General features: G+C 38.0%; 1 protein-coding gene across 6 annotated transcripts in view; it reads right to left on the bottom strand.

Annotated features, from left to right (window-relative positions):
• Positions 1-26,744, bottom strand: part of BLOC1S6 (biogenesis of lysosomal organelles complex 1 subunit 6) — a 60,166-nt gene that overhangs the window by 4,811 nt on the left and 28,611 nt on the right. For 2 of the 6 annotated variants that reach the window (XM_060149352.1, XM_060149363.1), the window contains exons 1-5: positions 17,801-17,978; positions 12,001-12,142; positions 7,631-7,718; positions 5,322-5,408; positions 4,498-4,613 (exon numbers count right to left, since the gene is read on the bottom strand). In XM_060149352.1, the coding sequence (XP_060005335.1) occupies positions 4,498-4,613; positions 5,322-5,408; positions 7,631-7,718; positions 12,001-12,142; positions 17,801-17,882 (515 nt within the window). In that variant the 5' untranslated portion in view covers positions 17,883-17,978. Of the gene's footprint in view, positions 1-1,840; positions 4,614-5,321; positions 5,409-7,630; positions 7,719-12,000; positions 12,143-17,800; positions 17,979-26,744 lie in introns of those variants that run through there. The other 4 variants (XM_060149378.1, XM_060149373.1, XM_060149368.1 and 1 more) reach the window with 3 other exon arrangements.

The raw sequence follows: 26,744 nt of genomic DNA, 5'->3' as shown, positions 1-26,744 counted from the left end.
GCAAAAAACAAATAGGTGTCTAACAGGAAGATATTAAAGAACCAAGGATCCTAGTGGAAATCCTGTGAACAAAAACAGGCATGCACAAAGGGGCAAAATAAGCACCATCCCCACATGTGAATATGTGACTTCAAGATACCATGATATAACACCCAACATTTCTTGAGCTCTTCCTATTTTGTTACGGGCTTTTACATGGATATCATAAAACTTTATAACCTTATGAAGCCAGAAACACTTATCCCACCTTTACAGTTTAGGAAACTGAAAGGTACCCAGGGTTTAAGCAAGTCCAAGGCCCTAAAAATCAAGCAGGAATATAAACCACAGCAGTCTGACTTCAGGTCCACAATCCTAACCACTATATTACAAAGGTTCTATATCCTTTAAAATTTAAAGGTTTATGATCAAAGCAGAGGCCAGGAAACTTCAGGTCTATATACATGTATGTTTTTATTCCTTAGTATTTATTCTCTTGTACTAAATGTTCAATATACTTTTTGACTCTCTTTTCCAAAGTCCTAATAAAAGTCAAACCTGGAATAGGAGTGAGCAGCACCCACACACGCTTACCCAAATTTGAGCACTGCAGGCCTCCTGAAGCACTTTAGGAATATACATTATCTAAACCAGAATGAACAGCAGGCTACCACCTTTTCTTCAGTTTATGATGAAGTGACAGTAGGGGGCAATCTCATCTTAAAACAGGTGGATATTATTAATTTATTATTCTTCACAAGCCTATAAGCCTCCTTTATTAAAGGTACGTAAAAGACACATCACCTTTCCCTTCTACCTCAGACTTGGCCTTTCCTTTTCTCTTTCTCTATTACCATCCCCAACCCACTCCAAATTTCACCGATCTTCTCTTTGACTGCCCTTCCTTCACATTGTATTTCTTTGGAATTTCTGCTTTAAGTGCTTTTTAAACTAGTCATTAGAACCCTCTCCCTTGACTACTCCCCTTCACTCTCTTAATGGCTATGAAAATAAACCTAGTTTCACCCAAATGTTAACCTGAAGACTAGATGGCACCTGGCCTCATACATGCAAGCAGAGCTAAAACAGTGTGAATAAGCTATCAATAGAACAAATCTTAAATATCTGATTCATCTGTACAAGCATAATGTCTGAACAAATATGTAAAATAGGAACTATCCTGATCCAAAAGGAAAGCCTAGAAACTAAGTAACTTTTAAAAATATGTGCACAGTGAGGTCTGAAGGTTTAATGATTAAGAATCATTGCTTTAGGGACTTCCCTGGTGGCGCAGTGGATAAGAATCCGTCTGCCTATGCAGGGGACACGAGTTCGAGCCCTGGTCCGGGAAGATTCCACATGCTGCAGAGCATCTGGGCCCATGCGCCACAGCTACTGAGCCTGCGCTCTAGAGCCCGGGAACCACAACTACTGAAGCCCGCGTGCCTAAAGCCCGTGCTCCGCAACGTGAGAAGCCCAAGCACCGCAACAAAGAGTAGCCCCTGCTCGCTACAACTAGACAAAAGCCCGTGCGTAGTAACAAAGACCTAACGCAGCCAAAAATAAATAAAATAAAAATAAATTAAAAAAACAAAAGTAGTAGCTATTATTCTTATTCTCAAATAGTGAAGAACTTTATGAAGTTGGGTTATTGGTAGAATCTTTTCGTAACACTTTCAATCACCTTTCCGAAAAGGATTTCATGAGCCGACCAGTCATTTTGTGACACAACCTGCAGAGAACATTAAGAGGAAGATGACAGGAGAGGAAAGCAAAGGAAAGGAATGTCTGAAATAAAGTACATAAAGGGAAGTGTACAGTGCTGTGTGCACACCAGTGCTTGATAAATGATACTGGATAATTCATAGACCTTTCTTTTCTTTATTAAATGTGTAAAAAGGAGTCCTCATTTTACAAGCTCAAAATCAGACAAGTATATGAGGGTATATAATTGGCATATTTATAAACTGTATCCACCCAAAAATTCACTGCGGACACAATCCATACTACATTCAACGTCTGCATATTTACATGATACCTCCTACAAAGTAAATACAAAATTAACTCCCATCACTTTAGTTCAGTACATATATGATATAGTTTCAAAACAAAGGCAATTTTTTTCAACTAAAACACCATAGGCAATTTTTTCAACTCAAGTACCAATTCATAATTTTGTGCAAAAATACAGCAAGACTAATTATAAGGATTCTGTTCAGTTTTAGTCAGATATGTTTGTACGCTACTGAGATACAGCTAAAGTTTTAGATTTTAATTACCAAAGTAACAGTACTTCTGATTTACAATTGACCTAAAAATAGTGGATCCTAATATATATTCTTGACATTTTAAAAAATCTTCAAAATGTAAGTAATACATTTCTAAAAGTACATGTGCCTTGCCATTCATTCAATAAACATGATTTATTTAAATATAGGTCACAAAAGTTCAATTAACCAGAATTCTATACCTATTTCCGGCCTGCTATTTATTTCAGTCTTAAATCTGACTTTATATCAAAAGCAGCAGTTTAAGAATTTATTTAATAAGATTAATCCCACGAGTTACTGGGTAGCTTTCAAACTATTTCACTCCTTATAAATATAAATCACTAGAAAGTCTAGACCAGTGGTTCCTTGCATTGGACTTATCTGGGGGGCTCTTTAAAATGTGCATGGGCCCTACCTAAGAACTAATGAGTAATAATCTTCAAGAGTATATTTTTTTAAAGTTTCCAGGTGCTAATATGCAGCCCAGTGTGGAAACCTCTGACTAGACCAGCGGTTCTCAACTTATAAGGTACATCAGAATCACTTGAGGAAACTTTTTAAAAAGGAAAAAAAGAGAAAAACAAACAGATTTGCTTCAATAGATTGAGAGTGGTGTCCAGGAACCAGCATTTTAAACAATCATTGCAGTTGGCCACCACAAATCACTCTAAGAAACAATGCACAGCCTTTGTCAGGTTATCAATGAGTACATTCAGCAGTTTAGGTGACACTGTCCTGCCAGTGCTAATGATCCTGCCCTAGGAGTTTTAGCCAGTGTTTGAGGGCAACACATAGCCTTTAAAAATAAAATATATTTATACTCTTAAACATAAGGTCAAAACCAAGAGAATTGTGAGATAATAATTCACTCACTAAAGAAGGGAAAGGTTTTCAAACAAATTTTTTAAACCTTTAAACAGACCAGTTCTTAACACTCGACATAAATCTAATGCCTTCTCCATCATTGGTTAGCCTGATATGTGATCAGAGGTAGTGAGTGATTCCAGCTTACCAAATGTAACGTAGATTATAAAAGATACACATTCTAATCATAATCTGTAATCTAATCTGTACAGTCTCTATGTAAGAGATTGGACATCATGGATATTAAGTAAAACTAAAACAGTGAATAATACACTCTCAATTTAAAACAATGAAACTTCATAATATTTCCCTCACATAATAAATTTCTACATGTAATATTGGGGGAGGGGGATCTAGAAAACACTAAAGGTATCATGCTGCCTCTTTTGTGAAGAAGCTATTTACTAATTTTCCACCATTCTTGTCATTATCTATAAAATGGGTAGTTGGTATGTATCATTCTACCTTAAGAATTTTTTTTAAAAGCACAGAAAAAGTAACCACATGTTAAGACCACACAGCAAATCAGAGGATAGCTAGGACTAGCAGTAAGACTTTCCACTTGGAAAGCCGGGTTCATTATCTTATCAGCTTGACAATTGTATCTCACAGTGTGTGATGACTGTTACTAAGAATTATAAACATTTAAACACATTTGAGTGTGTGAAAGCTACATCACCCCCGCCAAACTTTAGGAATAGATATAATCTACTTTGAACCCAGAAGCAGCATAAGGAAAAAACAGCAACAACAAAGCTAGGAAGCAGATATAGTATATGGTTAGTGGAATCTACACGGCATCTTGCTCACCTATCCTATGTCTAAGATGCTACTATTTCCTGTGTACACACTTTTCTATCATGTTCTTCACAAAGGCTTATACCACCTCTTTTCCAGTGGCATATGAGATTAAACAGCTGGCAATTCTTCTCAACCAAACAATGAAAAGGCAACTGCCAAAACCCAGCGCTGTATTGCCAGAAAGGCAATTCATTTCATAAAATGAGAAACTGAAACTTTTAAATCCACACTTATTAAGAAGTTAAACAATTCATACTAATTTTTAACCACTTATAGTCTAGACTATTAAACCATTTTCCAGTTTATAAGTGACTTAAGGCCAAAATAATGAATTTTAGAAAGCAAAACAAAGTTGAAAAATTACATATAAAATATCCAAACCAAGTGATATTATGTCTTCTACTTAGGAAAAAAAGCTTCTTGAATGGCTGAAATGAAGATAGAGAGACAGCACTCATGGGAAAAGGATTTCAAAACATAACACAATGGTATAAGGCACTACCTTAACTTCAGTCTACACTGGGTCATCTTAAATCCAGAACATGAACAGGGGAAGGAAGGACACAAACATCCAACTTCTCACATCCTTTTAGCTGGTTTGGCAGTTAACTGCTTTTCTCTTTCAAATTCCTTCTCCCGTTGCTGCTCCCTTTCCAACTCTTCTTTTTGCCTCTTCTGCTGCAGTTTAAGTGCTCTTTTCTAAGTCAAAAAAAATTTAAAAACCAAGAGAGCAAAAGGCTTATAGGTTATGGCCTAATTTAAAAGTAGTAGTGGTTTTAGAGAACAAACTAGTGGTTTATGGGGGAGTACAATATAGGGGTGGGGGAGTGGGAGGTTCAAACTACTGGGTGTAAGACAGACTCAAGGATGTATTGTACAACATGGGGAATATAGCCAATATTTTGTAATAACTGTAACTGGAAAGTAACCTTTAAATATTAAATTAAAAATAAAAAATTTTAAGTAATAGTGCTTTGATTTAAGGTAATCAATAAATAATAATAAATTTCATGTTTAACTTTTAAATTCATTCAGGGTAACTTTTTTTTACTGAAGTATAGTTGCTGTATAGTATAAGTTACAGGTGTACAATATAGTGATTCACAATTTTTAAATGTTCTGGGAAATTTAAGGTCTCCTTGATAAAAAAATTCTGTTACTCAAAACTCTTACCATTAAATGAGAAATACAGTGACATATTCAGAGAATGTGAGCCCACCAGCCCAGCTATTAGTAGAAAAGCCCAGAGTGGGGTTAATAAGAATGTGTTTTAAAAGAAAACAATGTACCATGAATTAAGTATCCTATTGTATATGAATATATAAGAAGTCAGAAAATGAATACTGAAGAAAAACAGACAATTAAACCTCTACTTCTATAAAGACTGTGAAAGAATTTTCAACTCACTTTTAACTTTGATGTCTTTTCATGAAGCATCAGCATCTCCTTTCTTATATTCACCAACTTGGCATGATAGTGTTTAGCTTCAGTGAACTTAAGATGGAAAAGTAAATTTAAAAGTCAATTTAAAACAGACTGAAATATCAAAATGGATAAATAAATCAATACCTAAATTACAGTTCATTCTGCCTAAATTTGTCAAAATTTTTGAAGATCTAATTATCTCCATATTTTAATTCCAAGATTCAAATTTAATTTAAACCACTAGTAGGCTTTTGAGAATACTTGATTCAGTTCAGATTGATTAAAAGTTACTAAACATAAAATAGACATTTATATTCTGTACAGATAACATTTTGCCTTAAAAACATGCAATATAATTGGGAGATTGGGACTGACATATATACACTGATATACTAATAAGAACCTGCTGTATAAAAAAATAAATAAAATAAAATTCAAAAAAAAAACCACGCAATATAATTCTAAAATTTTAGTAAGACTATCCAACAATGCTATCAGTTTCATTTAAGAAAAGTAAAACACTCTCTACTGCCTTTACAAGGGAGAGACTGAGCCAGGGTACACAGGACAGTTTAAGTGAAGTGTCTGCCCATCAGGAAAAACCAAGCTGTGGCCAGAGAGCCCTGAGAAGGCTGTGGACAAGTCTGATCATATTCTTTGGGCTTCTGAAGTCAGACCAAGGAGAACAATCTCTGTAAGGACACTTTTCTTCCCAAGGAGTGATAAGTATAGACTTTCCATCTCAGCCAGAGATGGGAGAGAAGGAAAAAGAAACACCTCATTCTTAGGAAGGAAGGTAACAGAAAGAGAAGATCAGGTAAAAAAAAAAAGGAAAGAAGTGCCAGTAGAGAGATTAGCAGCCTTAATGTAGCTATAAGTAAAGTCAGAGTCTGATGAGCTCTAGAGCTTACAGACCCTCTTTCTCTCTCTCTGGGCTTCTATTTTTCAGTTCCTGAATAACAATCAAAACCACTCTTGGGTGACTTCCCTGGTGGCACAGTGGTTAAGAATCCGCCTGACAATGCAGGGGACATGGGTTCGAGCCCTGGTCCGGGAAGATCCCACATGCCGTGGAGCAACTAAGCCCATGCGCCACAACTATTGAGCTTGTGCTCTAGAGCCCGCAAGCCAAAACTACTGAGCCTGAGTGCTGCAACTAGTGAAGCCCGTGCGCCTAGAGCCCATGCTCTGCAACAAGAGGAGCCACCGCAATGAAGAGTAGCCCCGGCTTGCCGCAACTAGAGAAAGCCCACGCACAGGAACAAAGACCCAACACAGCCAAAAATAAAATTAAAAAAACAAAAAACAACAATAAAAAAACCACCACTCATGGGCTGAGAGAAGGAAAAAGAGCAAGACTTAGTTTCTGCGACTTAGTTTCTGCCCTTTCAGATGGAAGCGTCAGTATTACATATGCTTGGTTCATTCATTCAACAAATATGTAGCTCTGCTGCAACATGAACTCAATGCAGAAGACAAAGACCACCTCCTTCACAAATCAAGAACTACTGAGTAGAAGACTTTGTATTTACTACCACAGGCCTCTGCCTAATACTACAGAAGGTGGACTTGGTTTCTGATTGTTATAAAAGGAAAACATTAATAAGCCACATTTTTCCAATGAAAAGTCCATTCTTTGACGTATATATGAAAGTCCACAAAATCATGCAAACTAAGCTATTTCTAATGTTCCGGGTAAAGAGAAAGGTAGCCACAAGTTCCTTCTTTCTGTTAATTCTCCATTTCCTAAAATAAAGAGTATTAGTTCCTCTCATCAAAAAGCTATAAAGTTTCTGATGAAATTCAACTACTGTCACTTAAATTGAAAGATATAAAGGGGATGTAAAGGACCCTCAAACAGTCTATTTCAGTGTTAATTTGTTATGACATTATGAAAATGCCATACAATTAAATAAATACTAATTTTAAAAACCATGTACTTGATAAAGAAAGATGTGCTTTCCTTAAGGGGAAAAATAGTACCTCCAAAGTTCCTTACTTTTACTTCTCTTTTATTAGTCTTTAATTATGAGCAGATCTATTCCAGACTTTCATATATAAGTTCAATTTCCTATCACAAGTTCAACATTTGAAAGCTAATAATTCAAGATAATAGAAGGTCTAATAAAGTAAATCAAGGTTTCCTGTTAAACAACAAATTCTAAACTTTAAAAATTAGAGGAAAACATACGTAAGTATTTCAAACATACATAAGCACAAAGTTGGGAGGATAAACCTAGCTATTTCTAAAATAAGATGTCATTAAGCTATGTCAACTAAATCATACTTACCAAAGCATTAATATCCAACATAGAATGACATTCTTTAAATTTTGAAATCTCTTGTTCCAGTGTGTCTAATAATACAACTTGGTTCTGTCTGAAACAAAAGCACACAGCCAAAATAAACTTTACATACTTTAAGTGATGGTTCATTAAAAGCAACCACATTCATCTTGGTTAATGTTAAAAGTAGAAATTAAGTTGGAAATTTATTGACTCTCCAAGGCTTATTTAGTTTATCATAATCTTTTTCAAAATAATATTCCAAAGCCAAAATAATATTCCAATATTCTGATAATTAAATACGTCTTTTATTCTTGCCTCAATTTCAGATTTGAATAACATCAAACCATTTAAAATTATTTTATTACTTATTCCTAACAACTCTCTGTATTATCCCCCAAAAAGTTTTTTTTATACTATCTTGCCCAAGAAACTTGATGTTTTATATATATTAAAATTGTAACATCATCATAAAGGAAGAGGAGCAGTGACTTTTTAGATTAGAGTTGCAAAAAAATGCAGTATCAAGGGATAATAATCAGTTGGTGTGATCTTGGAAATTTAGTTTCTCTGGACCTAAATTTCATTTACAAAGTAAGAAGGTCAGACCAAGTAATTTCTAAGACTCCTCAATAAAATCTGATTCAAAACTTGCTATTGAGGAAGAGAAGCCAACTTCTCTAATATTCTTCTCCAGATCAACCAATGCTAGGATCACAGGAATAAGTGACACTGCGGGGGGGGTGGGGGTCACTTAATTAAATATTTTAAAGAATACTACAGACAAAGAAAAATATGACATGATGTGCTTGCAGAAGTATGCTAAACAGAGAACAACAATGAAAAAAAGAAATAGCAATGAAGAGACTGAAGGGCAGTTAAAACATCCCCACCATCTAGCACTGAGTATGGCATATCCTACAGGTCATAAGTGTCCCTTCAGCTCTGACTGGAGACCACAGAAGGTGAAACCAGAATGGATGAGAGGAGAACCCAGCAAGCCAATGATCCAAGACAAGCAGGACAGCAAAAACAAACTGTTACAACTGGAAAACAATAAAAAATAAACAAAACCAAAAGTTGGTTCTTCCAAAATATTGATAAAACTGATAAACTTCTAGCTAGACTAACAAAGAAAAAGAGAGAGGAGATACAAACTACTAACATAATTTATGGAAGAGGGGTCATCACTACTTATCCCATGGACATTAAAAGGATAATAAAGGAATACTACAGGTAGCTCTATGCTCACCAATTTGATAACTTAGATGGAAATGACTAACTCCTTGAAAGACACAAACTACCAAAACTCACACAAGGAGAAACAGATAATCTAAGTAGGCCTATATCTATAAGTAGTAACCTTCCAGAAATCAAAGTACCAGGAACAGATGGCTTCATGACGATTTCTACCAAACATTTAAGGAAGAAATTATACCAATTCTCCACAATCTCTTTCAGAAAACAGAAGTAAAGGGAGTACTTCCTAATTCATTCTATGAGGCCAGCATTATCCTAAAATCAAAACCAGATAAAGACATTATAAGAGGGACTTCCCTGGTGGCACAGTGGTTAAGAATCCACCTGCCAATGCATGGGACACGGGTTTGAGCTCTTGTCCGGGAAGATCCCACATGCCATGGAGCAACTGGGCCCATGCGCCACAACTACTGAGCCTGCGCTCTAGAGCCCACGAGCCACAACTACTGAAGCCTGCGCACCTAGAACCCATGCTCCACAACAAAGAAAAGCCACCACAAGGAGAAGCCCACACACAACAAAGAGCAGCCCCTGCTCACTGCAAGGAGAGAAAGCCCGTGAGCATCAACGAAGACCCAACGCAGCCAAAAATAAATAAATAAATTTATTTTTTTTTTTAAAAAGACATTACAAGAAGGAAAACTATAGATCATTATCTTTCAAGAACATAGATGCAAAACTCCTCAATATCAACAAATCAAATCCAACAATGTATAAAAAGAATTATACACCACAACCAAGTGGGATTTACTCCAAGTATGCAAAGCTGGTTCAACGTTTGAAAATCAATCAATGTAACCCACATCAACTGGTTAAAGAAGAAAAATCATATGGTCTTATCAGCGGATGAAGAAAAAGCATTTGACGAAGTCCAACACCATTCATGATTAAAAACACTCTAATCAAACTAGGAGGAGAGAGGAACTTCCCCAACTTGATAAAGAATATCTTTTAAAAAACCCATACAGCTAATATTGCACTTGTGGTAAGAAACTAGATGCTTTCCTCCTAAAGATCTGGAGCAAGGAAAGGATGTCCACTCTTACTACTCCTATTCAACATTTTACTGGAAGTCCTAGCTAATGCAATAAGACAAAAAAAGGAAATAAAAGGTATACAGATTAGAAAGGAAGAAATAAAATTGTCTTTGTTCACAGATAACATGATTGCCTATGTGGAAAATCCCAAAGAATCAACAACAAAAACCCAGGAACGAATATGTGAATATAACAAAGTTTCAGGATACAAGGTTAATATACAAAAGTCAGTTGCTTTCCTATATACCAGCAATGAACAATCAGAATTTTAAAAAATACCATTTACAATAACCCATCAGATGAAATAATCTGGTATAAACCTAACAAAATATGTATAGGATCTATATGCAAAAACTATTAAACTCTAATGAAAGAAATGAGAGATATCTAAGTAATGAAGAGATATTCCGAGTACATGGAATAAAAAACTCAGTAGTGCTAAGATATCAATTCTTCCCAACTTGATCTATAGGTTCAATACAATCTCAATTTAAATCCCAGAAAGTTATTTTGTAGATATCAATAAACTGACTCTAAAATTCACATGGAAAGGCAAAGACCTATAATAACTAAGACACACTGAAGAAGAACAAAGTTGGAAGACGTACATTACCAAATTTCAAGACTTACAGAAACTACAGAAATCAAGACAGCAGGATATTGGTGAAAGAACAGATACACTGATCAATGAGACAGTGTAGAAAGCTCTTTACTAGACCCATATATTTCTCTTTGTTCTTTCTCTGAAGTTTGCTTATCTTTCCTTAACACTCAAGAAGTTTAGTAACTGCTTATTCATCATATTCAACTGTTATAAACAGTAGCTGATTTTACTATCATCATCATCATCACTGTCTAGACGCCTAGGAAGATAAATGGGGTTATTGAAACACTAAATTTTAGCCCATGTCCTCATCAATTAAACTTTCCAATTAAACCTTGATTCCTAACTTCCTCTAAATAAAGTATTACCAGATATGTTTTGTTTGCAGAGTTTCTTACCTTCCTTCAGTCTATCATATATCATCCAAACTCACCCACAAAATCTTTGACTTTTCTGCCACAAGGATTGGCTGGTGTTAAAATACAAGATATACCACACACTGGGGAATAAAAATAATCTTACTTGGAACTAGCAGAAAACTAAGAATGTTACCAGCTTCCGTAACTACAGTAGGGTACTACATGTAGTAGAACACAGTACCACTTTTATATTCATTTATCATCTTCAAACCCAAGGATTATAACATTAGTTACTAATATTTAAAAAACGGACATAGTTGTTGATTATTCCTCTCCTTTTGCCCTAATAAAGGCCGCTGAGAACAGTTTTCAAAGAGTAAGTCTTAGAGCAGCAGTGGTTCATAGCCAGTTTAAAGGTGACCACCACAAAAAAGAAATAATAGGCCAGCTTGGGCAATCCAGAGAGGTCCTGACCCAAGAGGAAGAAGAAGCTCAGGCTGCTGTTTCTGGGTGACAGCTGATAAAATCCGAGTGTATATTTTTGCATATTGATTACACTTTATGGATTCCATTCTTCCTTATCCTGTTCCTCTCTTATTCTCCAATCCTTTATTTAGCTAGTAGAGTTATAAACTAAGAATGAAATGGGTCATCTCCAAAAAAGATAATTAGGGATTTCTGGCAACTCATGTGAACCAGCAATTGAAAACAACTGTGACTCTTACAGAGGCAATTTTGCAGCTCTACTCAGAAACAGGTGTATACCCATTTGCAACATCCCCAAGAGGCGATTCTTTCCTAAAATAGTGGAGAGACACCAAAACTAATCAAAGAGTCTAGATAAGATTTAGGGGTACTTCTCAGAAGAGACCAAACACTCTAGGAGCATTCACTTCACCTTTTACATTTAGATTACTGTGTAATCTAAATTACATGTATACTATGTAATTTAGATTACTCCACTCCCATTTGCTAACACAAAAGACACAGAAATACTCCATTGTATTAAATGTTACAAAATATTATCCCTAATACAGTATATACTTTACTTATACAGTAAATTATGACTATGCCAGAGAAAAAATGAGTGCATCTATGTTTTTTTTTTCAGCTCACGTGAGTTCCTGGAGAGCTTGTTTTGATCTCTGCAGATCTGGCAAGTAGTGAGAAAGCAAGCCTTCTGCCAGTTGCTCCACAGCTTTGTCTTCTATGGTCAAGTCCTCTATTAACCCTTCATCTGGAGAAGTGTCACTTAAACCTGTCCCCAAGCAAAAAATCAAATTTAGGAAGCTTTTAAACTGACATGGGGTAAGAAAGTAGCAGGGAGGAAGGAAAGGAGGCTGGCAGTGGAGTTCAGAGCACACACACAGGATACTATAGGTATCCTTTTTTTTTTTTTTAACTTTTACTTCCTGAGCATCCTCTAAAAATCAAGTTATGAGCACTCAAAAAATATTTTAAAGCTACTAGTACAAGGTAAAGTCTAGCTGAAAAGAACGTTAACACACGCAAAATTCCATATGTGTATGTATTTTTCAGGGAAGGAGATTTAGAGTTTTCGATGAATTATTAAAGGAGTCTGAGGCTTAAAAGGAAGGAACAGTTACTGAATGGAAGCAAGAAATTCTTCTTTCCAAAAGCTTGCAGAATTTTTTTTTAATTAATTTATTTATTTTGGGGTATGTTAAGTCTTTGTTGCTGTGCGTGGGCTTTATTTAGTTGCGGTAAATGGGGGCTACTCTTCATTGTGTTGCACAGGCCTCTCACTACGGTGGCCTCTCCCGCTGCAGAGCACGGGATCCAGGCTCACGGGCTTCAGTCATTGTGGCTCGTAGGCTCCAGAGTGCAGGCTCAGTAGCTGTGGCGCAGGGGCCTAGTTGCTCCGCAGCATGTGGGATCTTCCCGGACCAGGGCTCAAACCCATGTCCCCTGCATTGTCAGGCAGACTTGTAACCACTGCACCACCAGGGAAGCCCCTAGAGATTATATATTTTTTAAATGCAGGGACTTCCCTGGCAGTCCAGTGGTTAAGACTTCACCTTCCAGTGCAGGAGGTGCAGGTTTGATCCCTGGTCAAGGAGCTAAGATCCCACATGCCTCCCGGCCAAAAAAACCAAAAGGTAAAACAGAAGCAATATTGTAATAAATTCAATACAGACTTTAAAAAAATGGTCCACATTAAAAAAAAACTTAAAATTTTTTTAAATAAATGCAATACCTAAAAATATTTTTTTTTCAATTCTATGGAAGTAATATGAGTCAACATTTATTTTGCATAGAGCTTGATAGTTACATGTAAAGGGAGGGTTGTTTTGTCATTTGTTAGCAGGAAAGAAATTTTCTAAGAATTTCTCCTCTCTTGAAATTCAGAACCTTAATTTACCATAGAAAATAGTGTATAATAATTGTCTTCTGTGTAAATTTAGATTTGATGCCAGGAACTATTTTATTCCTACCTTTCCTTTGAATAATAACAGTGTAAGCATTGTACCAGGCATTCAAAAATGTCTAACATGAATACCCATCTATCACTACTCCTACCGAGAAAAGTACAAAACAATTTCTAAACAGGGTTCAATGAATGATTTGTAAGATTTTAGAATCACTGGTTTAGAATTAAAAACAAAAAAAGTGAAATGGCCACATTACTAAAATGGTACTCCAAAAGCATTTTTAAACTAATATTAAACTCTGAAACACCTCTTTAATCATAATCTGGTAATAATCCATAACATCAAATTAGATCATTATACAAAATACGTTAATCACAATACATTGCTTATAGCTCATTTCCAAGTATAGTTTTTACCACAGATTTAAATTTTGGCAAGATTGAGGAAAACAACATGCTGTCATATTCAAAATTAGCTTTTAGAGATCAAAATAAATTAGCATGGTTTTTATTTGGATCCTGAGAAACATATGAACCAACTTTGGAATTCTCTAGATTGCAAGGCAATATTCAAACAAGTAAGAGCTAACTAGAAACTGAAGCACTCCACAAGTGAAATAAAAATATAGTGGGAAAAGTGAAGCATTTACAGATATTGCCATTGATGTTTCATCAGATGGGAAGTGAATAAAATATATCATTAATGTTATATATATTATATTATTATGATTAATGTCATTGCTAAAGGCTTGATTACAATAACAGTGCAAACAGCAGCAACTCTCTTTAAAAAATATAGAAGGGGGCTTCCTTGGTGGCGCAGTGGTTGAGAGTCCGCCTGCCGGGTTCGTGCCCCAGTCCAGGAAGATCCCACATGCCGCGGAGCGGCTGGACCCGTGAGCCATGGCCGCTGAGCCTGCGCGTCCGGAGCCTGTGCTCTGCAACAGGAGAGGCCACAGCAGTGAGAGGCCCGCATACCGCAAAAAAATAAAAATAAAAATAAAATAAAAATAAAAAAATAAAAAATATAGAAGGGCTTCCCTGGCGGCACAGTGGTTAAGAATCCACCAATGTAGGGGACACGGGTTCGAGCCCTGGTCTGAGAAGATCCCACATGCCGCGGAGCAACTAAGCCCAGGCACCACAACTACTGAACCGGTGCTCTGGAGCCCGCAAGCCACAACTACTGAGCCCACACGCCTAGGGCCCACGCTCTGCAACAAAGAAAAGCTACCGCAATGAGAAGCCCACGCCGTGCAACAAACAGTAGCCCCTGCTCACCGCAACTAGAGAAAGCCCACACACAGCAACGAAGACGTGACACAGACAAAAATAAATTTTAAAAATAAATAAATTTAAATATATATATATACTTAAAATATATATATTTAAATATATATATACATAGATATGTATACATATATATACATGTATATACATATGTATATACATATGTACATACATATACATATATATACATAGAAAACGTAAGTATTACAGACAAACAGAAACAACCAAATAAGGATATTTCAACTTTAAGGAATAACAACCAATACGCCTTCCTTAAACTATATATACATTTTAACTCACACCAACCCCCTTACCCTGCCCCAGTCTTCTGGTTAAATTATTGGAAGAGTTGAAGTTTCTCATGTTTTTACACACATTTATTCACTAAGTTCAAGGTACTTTATTGTGGGAGACAAGAAACATTTGCTGCACATACATTTTATGTACTAGTTTTTGAGGTTACAACAATAAATTAGGCAAGTCCCCATCCCTGAAAAAGCTCAATACAGGGGAATCAGAGAATGTGAGAAGTGCCATAGATTAGAGAAATCACTTTCATCAGGGATATCAGGGAATAATTCCTAAAGGAGGTGTGGTGGGCATTTGAGCTGAAGCTTGAATGGATAGAATATTCATTCCTTTCTTTCTTCTTTTTAACTGTTACTCATTGTAAAAACTTAAAATACAAAAGAAGGGGGTATAACCTGAAAAGTAAAAATACTCCTCACTACCTTACTCCACAGAGAGTCACTCTGGAGTTTCTTACATAGCCTTCAAGAAATTGTCTTTGCATACACATGGTTAAACCCTGTTTTTATCACAAATGAAATCTTGTTTATACTGTTCTACAAGTTTTCTCATAAATATATATCTCAGATATGGTCAACATGTATGAATCTACTCCATTCTTTTTAACAGAATTCTACCACATTTTGTTTAACCAGTTCCCTATCGTTATGAACTAAAGTGTGTCCTTCCCCCAAAATTCACATGTTGAAGCCCTAACCTCCAATGTAATGGTATCTGGAGGTGGGGGTCTTTGGGAAATAATTAAGTTTAGATGAGTCTGAGTGTAGGGTCCGCATGATGGGATTATTGACCTTAAAAGAAGAGGAAGAGAGACCAGAACTCTCTCCTTCCACCATGTGAGGACACAGTGGAAGGCAGCCATCTGCAAGATCAGAAGAGGGTCCTAACCAGGAACATATTTTGCCCACACCTAGACCTTGGGCTTCACAGCCTCCAGAACTTCAAGGAATAAATGTCTGTTGTTTAAGCCACCAGCCTATGTTATTTTATTATAGCAGCCCGAGTAGACTAAGACAAAGAAAATAAGACACCTATTCCACTTTTTGCTTTTTCAAACAATGTTGCAGTGAGCTTCCTTGCTTGTCTTTGCATATTCATATCACTGTTTCTATAGAATAAATTCTTATAAATAGATTAATGGAACAAGGTGTTTATGCATTTTTTAATAGACACTGCAGGGACTTCCCTGGTGGCAAAGTGGTTAAGAATCTGACTGCCAATGCAGGGGACACGGGTTCCATCCCTGGTCCGGGAGGATCCCACATGCCATGGAGCAACTAAGCCCGTGCGCCACAGCTACTGAGCCTGCACTCTAGAGCCCGTGAGCCACAACTACTGAGCCCACGTGCCACAACTAGCCCGCATGCCTAGAGCCCGTGCTCTGCAACAAGAGAAGCCACTGCAATGAAGAAGCCCGCGCGCAGCAACGAAGACCCAACGCAGCCAAAAGTAAATAAACTAAATTTATAAAAAAAAATAGACATTGCAAAACTGCTTTCCTAAGAGATGTCACCAATTTACACTTCCATCAGCAACCTATGAGGGCTACTACTTCCAAATGGGTAAGAATTCTAAGGCAGGAGAGGAAGGGATGCAATATGGGTAAAGGAAGCAGCATGAGGAAAGGTGGGAATATAGGATGGCTCTGGAAAGAGAGGTTAGTTTGGGGTGTCTGGAGCATGAGACATATGCAGTAGTGAGCTCTAAGACCATGTGGCCAGCCTATGAGGACCCTTGAATGCGAAGATAATATGTTTGGCCCTTAATTTAGTAAGGAACCATTTAAGGTTTCCAAGCAAGGAAATGGCATGATGGGAGCTTTATCTTGGGGCAGTGATGTGACAGTGGGATAGATGGAATGAGTAAGAGACTGGAGGTGGACTAGCCTTACAACTGTTGTTGTAAAGGTGAAAATGCAAAGAGGAGATGGAAATTGTACAGTAGAATCCCCTGGACTAAACAGAGGTAGGAGGCAAGTGGGAGGAAAGAGACAAGAGTAATGTCAAAGTTTCAAGTGATAGTGACTTGGCACCATTAATAGGATCAGACATCTACTTTTATTTATGTACATGCTGTGTGTGAGATTAGTGCAAAATAACCATGTCAGAGTACCCAGCAAGCAGATGGAGGAGGAAGCAGAGAGAGACCCAACCTGCACTTACATACAAGGAAGTGATATTTACAGAAGCAACTTAGGAAGGTGTGAAGAGAGGGAGGTCACTGAGGAAAAGCACCACCAAGAAAGGGCTGAGAGCGCTATTTTGGGGTAACCCCTATATTTCTGGAACAGGAAGTACAAGTAAAGGTACATCCAAAGTCCTGAAGCCTTTCTCACCTAGGGTTCCTCATCTGAACCGCAGAACACAGAAACTGCTTTGAGTGACTACCTTCTCAATTCTCCCTAGGATAGTACAAAGATAGTATCATTATGGATGCAGAAGTCATTCATTACATTCAATAGATGCCCTAGGCCATTAGGGTTTAAATCTCTCCTCAAACTCGGGCTGAGAAAGACTGCTGGAAGAAGGACGCAGTAAGGTCAAAACGCAAGATAATCATTTCACGAGTGAGTGTGCAATACTACTGGATACATCAATTCTCTGAATTACAAACCAATCATCCTTCTGGTAAATTCATCCTCAACCACTAACGTGTAACAAATAGCCAACAGTGTGCTGGAGTCAATACACAAACTCAGAATGCCATCACCATCAACCCCCACCAACAGCACCCCAAACCCCGCTTCCCCCCAGATCTCGTTTCCTGCCTCCTCCTCTGGCCAGGAGAGCCGGCAAGGTTCCCTAGTTCAGCGCTGGGCACAGAGCCTCGGGTCGGCAGCTGCCGAAAGCATCTTACTCCCGCGGGGCGGCCCGGAGACCCACCCACTCGGGTCCCGCCCGCCCCGCCCCGCCCCACAGCACGTACCCGGCGTCGGGCCCCCGGACTCCAGGCCGTCGGGTGGCCCTGCCAGGACCCCGTCCAGGGAAGGCGGCCCAGGGACACTCATGTCCCTCCCGCTGGGAACAGGGAAGGGGCAGTAGTACAGACTGTCAGGTACAGTAAGGAAGCACCGAACGCGTACAGAGCCCACCGGGACAGAAGCGACGGTCGCACCCGGAAGTGACGGAAGCGGAAAAACAGCTCGGGGCACGTGACCGAGGGTCCGCCCTCCCGCTTTTTGCCTCCTCCATCCACCCACCCACCGCGCTTCGGGGGTTCCGGGCGGACGTCCTAGTCTGGTCGGTCGGTGTCAGTAGAGTCAGCTGGGCGGGGCTCACATCCCTGCCTCCGATGGTGGTGGGGGGATGGAAGGGGCGGTGACGGGAAGGCGCAGCTTTTCAGTTTTGTGTCCTTGTTAAGGAAACACCTTAGGAAGAAGGACTGCGTGCTTTCCCTGAGATTTGGACCCATAAAAAATTCAGTGTTTAGGTCTCTTCAGCTTTGCTAATTGGGGGTCTGCCAGGATTCGTCTCTCCTCTTGTTGATTGTATGCCCTCCTTACCTTAGACCCTCTTAGACTGTAATAGTGGCCTCCTGTTGCACCCCAAAATTGCCTGTCCAAACGATTTTTTCTATGTTGCAGGCAAAGCTGTTTTCAAAAAAAATGAGAATTTATCTCTAACCTCAAAAACTTGCACCTGCTCCCCATTGCCCTTATCAGTGCACTTGTACCCCTTCCTCTTTTGGCCTTCTTTCCTCTCAAGGTTAGCTGCTCCTCACTACCTGTGGTAAGCAGAATAATGCCCCCACCAAAGATGTCCACAGACTTCACCCCCAGAACCTGTGAATAGGCTGTTTCACTGCAAAAGCGTAATTAAGGTTGCTAGGCCCATGACTGTAAAATAGATTACCCGGAGTTACTGAGTGGGACTAACATAATCACAAGAGCCTTCAAACTGGGAAAGGGCGGCACAAGAAGAGTCAGGAGGGAGATGTGACTATGAAGAATGACTAGAGCAATGCAACATTGCTGGCTTCGAAAATAGAGGAAGAGGGTTACCAGTGACCTCTAGAAGCTAGAAAACACAAGGAAATGGATTCACCACTAGAGCCTCTAGAATGGAACTCAGCCCTGCCAACACCTCAATTTTATCCCAGTGAGAGCTGTATTGCACTTCTGACCTACTGAACTCGAAGATAACATACAAATTTGTATTGCTTTAAGTCTGTGGTTATTTGTTACTACTTAAATAGGAAAATAATGTACTACCCTTCAAACATCCTTTGAGAACTATGCCCTTTCATGCCCGGAATATTTTATTCTTTTCAAAGTCCTACTCATCTTTCAAGGCTCGGCCTAAATAATACCTTTACTTTGAAATCATTCACAGTCCTGCCTCCCCTTTCAACTCTCAGAAAGTAATAACCTTTTCCCAACTACAAAGCATCCTCCTGCTATTTAGCACTTAATCCATTCTTGTATTCGTTACTTCTCTTCCTCTATCAAACTGCAAACTCCAAACAGAAATTCTTATTCACAGAAAACCATAATAGGTTCTCAATGAGTATTTGCTGAATGAGGTATTGATTTTCGAGCCCCAAATTCCAAATATCTATAATCTCCAAAGTCTGAATCACACAAGATGGCACCTGATAAATGCCTGGTAACCTTAGCTGATTGTAAGTATTATCTCCTAACTAGATACTAAGACCTTCTGGAATAGACCCTTGTTCTACAGGTGGTCTGTAACCTCTTTATCTCTTAGCACAGTATTAAGCATATTACTTGGACTTTTAAATACTGGTTATTTAAATTTAATGGATGAAATTAATTGAACATTAAAATGTTAAGCAAAAAAGAACACTTAAAAGAATGAATGTTCTTGTAAAGCATTTTAACTTTACTTAATGTGACAAAAATGAATCGGCCAAATAGACAAGGAGGACTTTCTGCCAGACCCACATTGCTTTTCTCTTTCTCCTTTTCCTTCTTTACCCCCACAGATTTCAGCTCAGTGCATCAAGTGCTTGTTGAGGGCACTCTGTATTCCAGCCTCCATTAATCAAATACTGTGCACCTAGCACTGCATGTGACACAAAGCTCAAAATCAAAAGGTTGGAATTTGATGCCAAGGAAGTAAACACAGTTTGTTGAGTTATATATTTCTTTTGAAATGCCTTTCATTTCCCCATTGGTAGTCGCCATTCTCTTTTATGCACCAAAGTTATAACCCACTTCAAATAGCTGAGTACCTAAGACGAGACTAGGCACTGTAGGGTGTTTAAAAAAAAAAACAAGGGTAAAAATGCTTGTTCCTGTCCACCAGGAATTTATATTCTACCAATTACACATAGTAGAATTAGAGAGTTTGACAGTAAAGTACTAAATTATGTGGAACAGACCTAGAAGAATATAAAATACGTAATGATGTCATATTGGTTTCCTATTGCTGCTGTAACACATGACCAAAGACTTGCTTAACACTACACAAATTTCTTACCTTACAGTTCTGGAGGTCAAATGTCCAAAATCAGTCTCTGTGGGCTAAAATCAAGGTGTCGGCAGGGCTAGTTACTTCTGGAGGCTCTGAGGAAGAATCCTCTGCCTTGCCTTGTTTAGCTTCTAGAGAGCAGCCGCATTACTTGGCTCACGGCCTCACATCACATTGCCTTTTCTCCCTCTACTACCATTGTTGCATCATCTCCTCTCCTATCCTGGCCTCTTTCTCATAGGACCCTTGTGATTACACTGAGCTCACCAGCATAACCCAGGATAATCTGCCCATCTCACAGTCCTTAATTTAACCACATCAGCAAAGTTCCTTTTGCCATGTAAGGTAACATTCACAGATTCTGGGGAATTGAAAGTGGACACCTTTGCAGGGGGCATTATTCAACCAGCCACAGGTGTGCAGTTGTGTAGTGCATGATTGGGAAGTGACTAGAGAAATTTTAAAAACCTAATAGAGGAAATTAGCTGTACCTTGAAGGACAGGTCAATGTAATATGCAGACAAAAACTAGTAAAGGCTTCCAACAGGAAAAACAAAGACACCATAAGTAGCAAAAGTATACTTCAGACTCAAGGACCTCGAGGTGCTGTCTTTTGGGGAAGACAAGAATAACATAGATTAAATGGTTAGTAAAAGAACCTAATGGAGAAAATTGTTGTATAATCTTTTAGAGCAAAAGAACTTACAATGACAAAAGATAACACAAAATGTAGTCATATAGCTCTGGAGAAGTTAGTCCAAAGAAATGATAGTCAGAAAGAGCTAAATGCTGTATATATTCATAGCAAAAGGAAACTAAGTCCATTGGATTTCAAGAAACTTAAAATCCAAAAGAGGGAGAGCAAATCTTATGCAATAAATATACAAACGCTTTTATCCATTTTTCAGTTTTTTCTGTTTTCCTTAAATTTTCCTACATTATTTTTGCTAACAAAAGGGGAGTCGGTAGGTAGCAGATTCAAGTAAAGAAATAAACATGTTAATACGTGAATATTTTCTATTCCTTCTGTTGATCAGGTGTCCTATATTTAGAATGTGCTAAGATTTGATAAAAAAATCTATCCCAGTTTGACCTAATTCTCTCACAGGATTTGCTTGTCCCTTCCCCTCATCTCTCTCCATCCTTTTCCAAAAATAAAAGAAAGAATGGGGGTAGGGAGAGAAAAAGATTTGAGCAAGAAAGATGCAGGGACCAGGGGCTGCAGAGAAAAGGGATGGAAAAGGGGAAAATATACAGGAGAAAGATGTTACAGCCGCCCATGACCTTATCCTTCTAGTGGATTAAAGTGTTGAAAATTTGAAAACATTCATATAGGGTGATGTGCTTGCAAAAAAATAAAAGGAAAGAAGGGAACTGAAGGTAGAAAACGAAAGAAGTTGGGGTATTAAAAGAAAACAGTTTACCATTTGTCTGTGGTTAACCAACCCGAAAAGGTGTCTCAGCAGTTTTAACCACTTTTCTTACATTTACATGAGAAATATTCTTTCACATTAGCAAAGTACTAAAATTCTTCCACCCTATGCAACTCTACTACATTTCCATCATTCCTTTCTTGCATTATCTAAAAAACATATCCTTCCATGGATTATTTCACCAACACATTCTCCTACCCTTGCCACCAAAAAGTTTGTAAAATATACGCAGTGGTCAAAAGCAACAGCTTTTGACATTTTAAAATAGACTTTTTTTTTCTTTTTTAGGTGTGTTAGTTTCTGATTTATAACAAAGTGACTCAGCTATACATATACATATATAGAGAGAGACTTTTTTAAAGAGCAGTTTTAGGTTCACAGCAAAATTAAGAGGAAGGTACAAAGACACCTTGTACTGTCATGCATTATCAGGTCGTCCCCCACCAGAGTGCTACATTTGTTACAACTGATAAACCTACATTAATACATCATTATCCCCCAAAATTGATAGTTTACATTAGGGTTCACTCTTCATGTTGTATATTCTATGAAACTGGATGAGTATAATGACATGTATCCACCACCATAGTATCATGCAGAGTAGACTCACTGCCCTAAAAATCCTCTGTGCACTGCCCATTCATGTCTCCCTCTGCTCTAATCTCAGGCAATCACTGATCTTTTTATTCTATAGTTTTGCCTTTTCCAGAATGTCATGTATTTGGAATCACATAGTATGTAGACTTTTCAGATTGCTTTCACTTAGCAATATGCATCTAAGGTTCCTCCATGTCTTTTCGTGGATGGATGGCTCACTTTGTTTTTGGCATAGAGTAATAATCCATTGTCTGGATGTACCACAGTTTATTTATTTTTTCACTACTGAAGAACATCATTGCTGCTTCCAAGTTTTGGCAATTATGACTAAAGCTGCTGTACACATCCAGGTGCAGGTTTTTGTGCATACATAAGTTTTCAATGCCTTCAGGTAAATACCAAGGAGCAGTCTCTGCATCCAGGGGGATATAGAGAGATCTGATGGGCTAGTGTGGGTCATATGTAACAGAAAGAGGCAAAGCCCCTTGATTGACAGTCCTGCTAGGAGTTACAGAAAGGCACAGGTGTAGTTCCTTAAAGGAAAATCAGAGTCATGTTACCAAAATGAGAAAGGAATTTGGCCCAACCAAAGCAATAGATATCAACTATATCAGTTATGAGATTTTAGTCAAGTCACTTAATCTCTCTGGTTTTTTTCCCATAAGTAAAAGAGACAGGGAGATAATACCAGACCCATTACTTGACATATTTCTTGTGAGAATTAAACACTCAGTAAGACATATGAAAAGGATCTGTAAGCTGTGAAGCACTATTACAAATAATAGCGGTCCCTGAGTACGTATTACATGCCAGAAGAAACAGTATTATTTCTGTTATTAGTGCCTCGTTTATGTCAAATGACAAAACTAGAACAATTCAGTAATGAGTTTGATGTCCTTTATTTAAAGGAAAACAATCCATGGATTGGGGGAGTAAGAACCTTTTGTACAGAGGGATTTAGAGCAAGAGTGAGTTTTATAGAACATTAGAAGAGGCAATGTTGCACAGCAAAGGAAACCATAAACAAAACCACCACCCACAAAATGGGAGAAAATATTTGCAAACGATGTGACCAACGAGGGCTTAATTTGCAATTGCAATTGACATAAACACACTACTATATATAAAATAGATAACTAATAAGGACCTACTGTATAGCACAGGGAAATCTACTCAATATTCTGTAATAGCCTATATGGGAAAAGAATCTAAAAAAGAGTGGATATATGTATATGTATAATTGATTCACTTTGCTGCACACCTGAAACTAATACAACATTGTAAATCAACTATACTCCAATAAAATTTTTTAAAAAAAAGATACATGCACCCAATGTTCATAGTGGCCCTACTTACGTTAGACAAGACATGGAGGCAACCTAAGTGTCCATCTACAGAGGAATGGATAAAGAAGATGTGGTACATATATACAATGGAATATTACTCAACCATAAAAAAGAATGAAATAATGCCATCTGCAGCAACATGGATGGACCTAGAGACTGTCATACTGAGTGAAGTAAGTCAGACAGAGAAAGACAAATATTATACGATATCACTTATATGTGAAATCTAAAAAGCAGTACAAATGAAATTATTTACAAAACAGAAATAGACTCACAGACATAGGAAACAAACTTATGGTTACCCAAGGGGAAGGGGGAGGAGGGATAAACTGGGAGTATGGGATTAACAGATGTACAATACCATCTATAAAACAGATAAACAAGGATTTACTGTATAGTACAGGGAACTATATTTAATATCTTGTAATAAACTATAATAGAAAAGAATCAAAAAAAGAATATAGATATATATATATAAAACCAAATCACTTTGCTGTACACCTGAAACTAATACAATGTTGTAAATCAACTATACTTCAAAACAAAAAAATTTACAAATAAAAAAAATAAAGAAGAGGCAATGTGGAAACAGGGCATGATTGGCTAGAAAGTTGGGACTTCCTTGTAAGGCCAGCAGCTCCTATTTTCTAGGGTAAGGTAAGCTAGCTAAGGCTGAGTTGCAGGATCGCGAGCAGTATACGTTAGGATTCCTCGACAGGTGTTTCTGTAAGTGTAGGCTGACTTAGGTTTTGTTATGTGACATGGGCCAGGCCACTGCGGTGGCTTCCATTTGGTGGGTCCCCATATACAAATTAACTTTATCAGTTACATATATTCACCAACCTTAATTTGGTTTCTTAAATAGGTTTTAGGTTTCTGAAGTAACCCTTCAACTGTTATTTAGCTTCTTAAGTAGACTTCCATGGTGAGATAAGAGAGACTAAATGAATTAAGTATCAGAGGGTTCGGCAATTACGTTTTATTACAAACTCACTTCTTTTGTACAAGTCGATGTTATACAATAAGGTAGCTTTTTAGGGGAAAATCTCCACTGGCTAAGCTGGCAACTGAAGTTCCAGACTTGCAGAGTGAGATGATTGAGTCTTGAAGTATAGAGATCACTACCAACACCCATGGCTTTCTTTACCATCAATACCACTGTCGATAGTCTGCTTCTATGGCGGGGGGGGGCGGGGGGTGGTGGCGGGGAACGAGGTGTCTTATTTTCTCCTTCTTTTTAGCATTATGATGTCTGACTCATGATGTTATTCATGAGTAAAGGAATATTCATAATATTGAGTGGTAATCATTTTAAATATCATCATTGCTTCTGGACTATTAGTAAACCTAGTGGTGAAAATTTTATTCATTGAAGAACTTTACATCTTAAAATTCTCTTTTAATATGCTTATCTTGGTTCAAAAGACAATGATTCTTCCACTTTGGGGTTTTCACAAAATTCATTTATTATCTTAGTGTGTAGATATCAAAGTGGCCACCAACCATTACTGCTTTATTCTCTTTCTATGTGATGCAGAAAGTGGGATTATCAGCGACTATAGGCAGCATAAATTATTCCAGTGCTCAGCTTTCTTTTTAGGATAGATTTATTTAAATTAGCTAGTATATATTAATCTTGCTTAATTCAAAATTGCTAAAAGTAGTACATACATTAGCTTTCCAAAATAATCCTTATTTGTTACTATAAATGTTCAAGATCTTCAAAGTATTTCTGTTGCTAAACAAGAATAATTTCCAAAGATCCTTCAGACCAGATGGTGAAATGATATATAAAAATTCAATTTCTTGTAATATGAGGTCAATAATACAGAAAGTTCAGAGTCTCCAATTCCTTTTTCAATTTAAAAATTCCAGTGGATCAACTTATTTTTTAAATTATTGCTCTAGTCTTTGGGCTTCCTGTAAATTTCTTGTCAACATCTTTTGAATTACTTTATGAAAGTACTGTCTTTACAATTAATTATTTACTTATCTTCATCCAAAGTAATTTTTCTAAACTGCTCACTTAATTTACTAATGAAAGAGCACATTTAAAAGCATTAATTTTTATTAACAGCTAAAGATTTCAGACAGATTTTTTTTTTTTTTTTTTTTTGCAGTACGCGGGCCTCTCACTGCTGTGGCCTCTCCCGTTGCGGAGCACAGGCTCCGGACGCGCAGGCTCAGCGGCCATGGCTCATGGGCCCAGCCGCTCCGCGGCACATGGGATCCTCCCGGACCGGGGCACGAACCCGCGTCCCCTGCATCGGCAGGCGGACTCCCAACCACTGCACCACCAGGGAAGCCCAACAGCTAAAGATTTCAAAATGTCATTTTTCCTTTTAAGATTTCATAAAAGTCTTTATTATGTGTTTCCAGGAGAAAAATACACTCATTTAATTTACTTAGAGATCAATATAATCCCTCTATATTTCATCATTAACCTAGTACAACTAATTCCTTAATGTCAGTGACTATGCAGGATTTTTCCAGCCCTGGTGGCCCTCAGACCCACTCCTCACCTTTCCCTGTTCTGCTCTGTATTGCAGGTGCCCATGTTCTCTGGCCCCTGTGTCAGCTGGCTTCCAGATGGGTTTGGTGAATGGGGGGTACTGATGGAGACTGGAGGCTGGGATACTGAGAGATTGGAAGGAGAGAGGAAAGAAGAAATCAGGGTCTTTGTCCCTCCTTCCTCTCTGCCTCAGGAGACAACTGAAGCAGCAACTGGCTCTCCTGTCTGGTCCTAGCTCCCCACTGGGGAGTCCTACCAGGATTCCAGCTTTGTCGGGTATGCCAGTCACGGTCCAGTCAGGAGAGAAAACACCAAGTAATGTGAATGGAGAAGGTTTAATATAAAGAATTATTCACTATAATAGACACTGGAGTAATGCAGGACTGGCCAGTAGGAAATGAAGAGAAATCTAAACAACACAATACTAGCAAATATAAGGAGCAGTTACAACTCTGGGGCTCAGAGAGAGCAAGTATGATCCACGCCCGGCTCACCAAGACTAAGATCCAGATCTTGCTGGAGACAGAACAGCTATGGCTCACTGGATGG

Source organism: Lagenorhynchus albirostris, chromosome 1 (genome assembly GCF_949774975.1).
Source record: "Lagenorhynchus albirostris chromosome 1, mLagAlb1.1, whole genome shotgun sequence".
Classification (NCBI taxonomy): domain Eukaryota; kingdom Metazoa; phylum Chordata; class Mammalia; order Artiodactyla; family Delphinidae; genus Lagenorhynchus; species Lagenorhynchus albirostris.
This window is presented reverse-complemented; position numbering and strand designations above follow the sequence as displayed.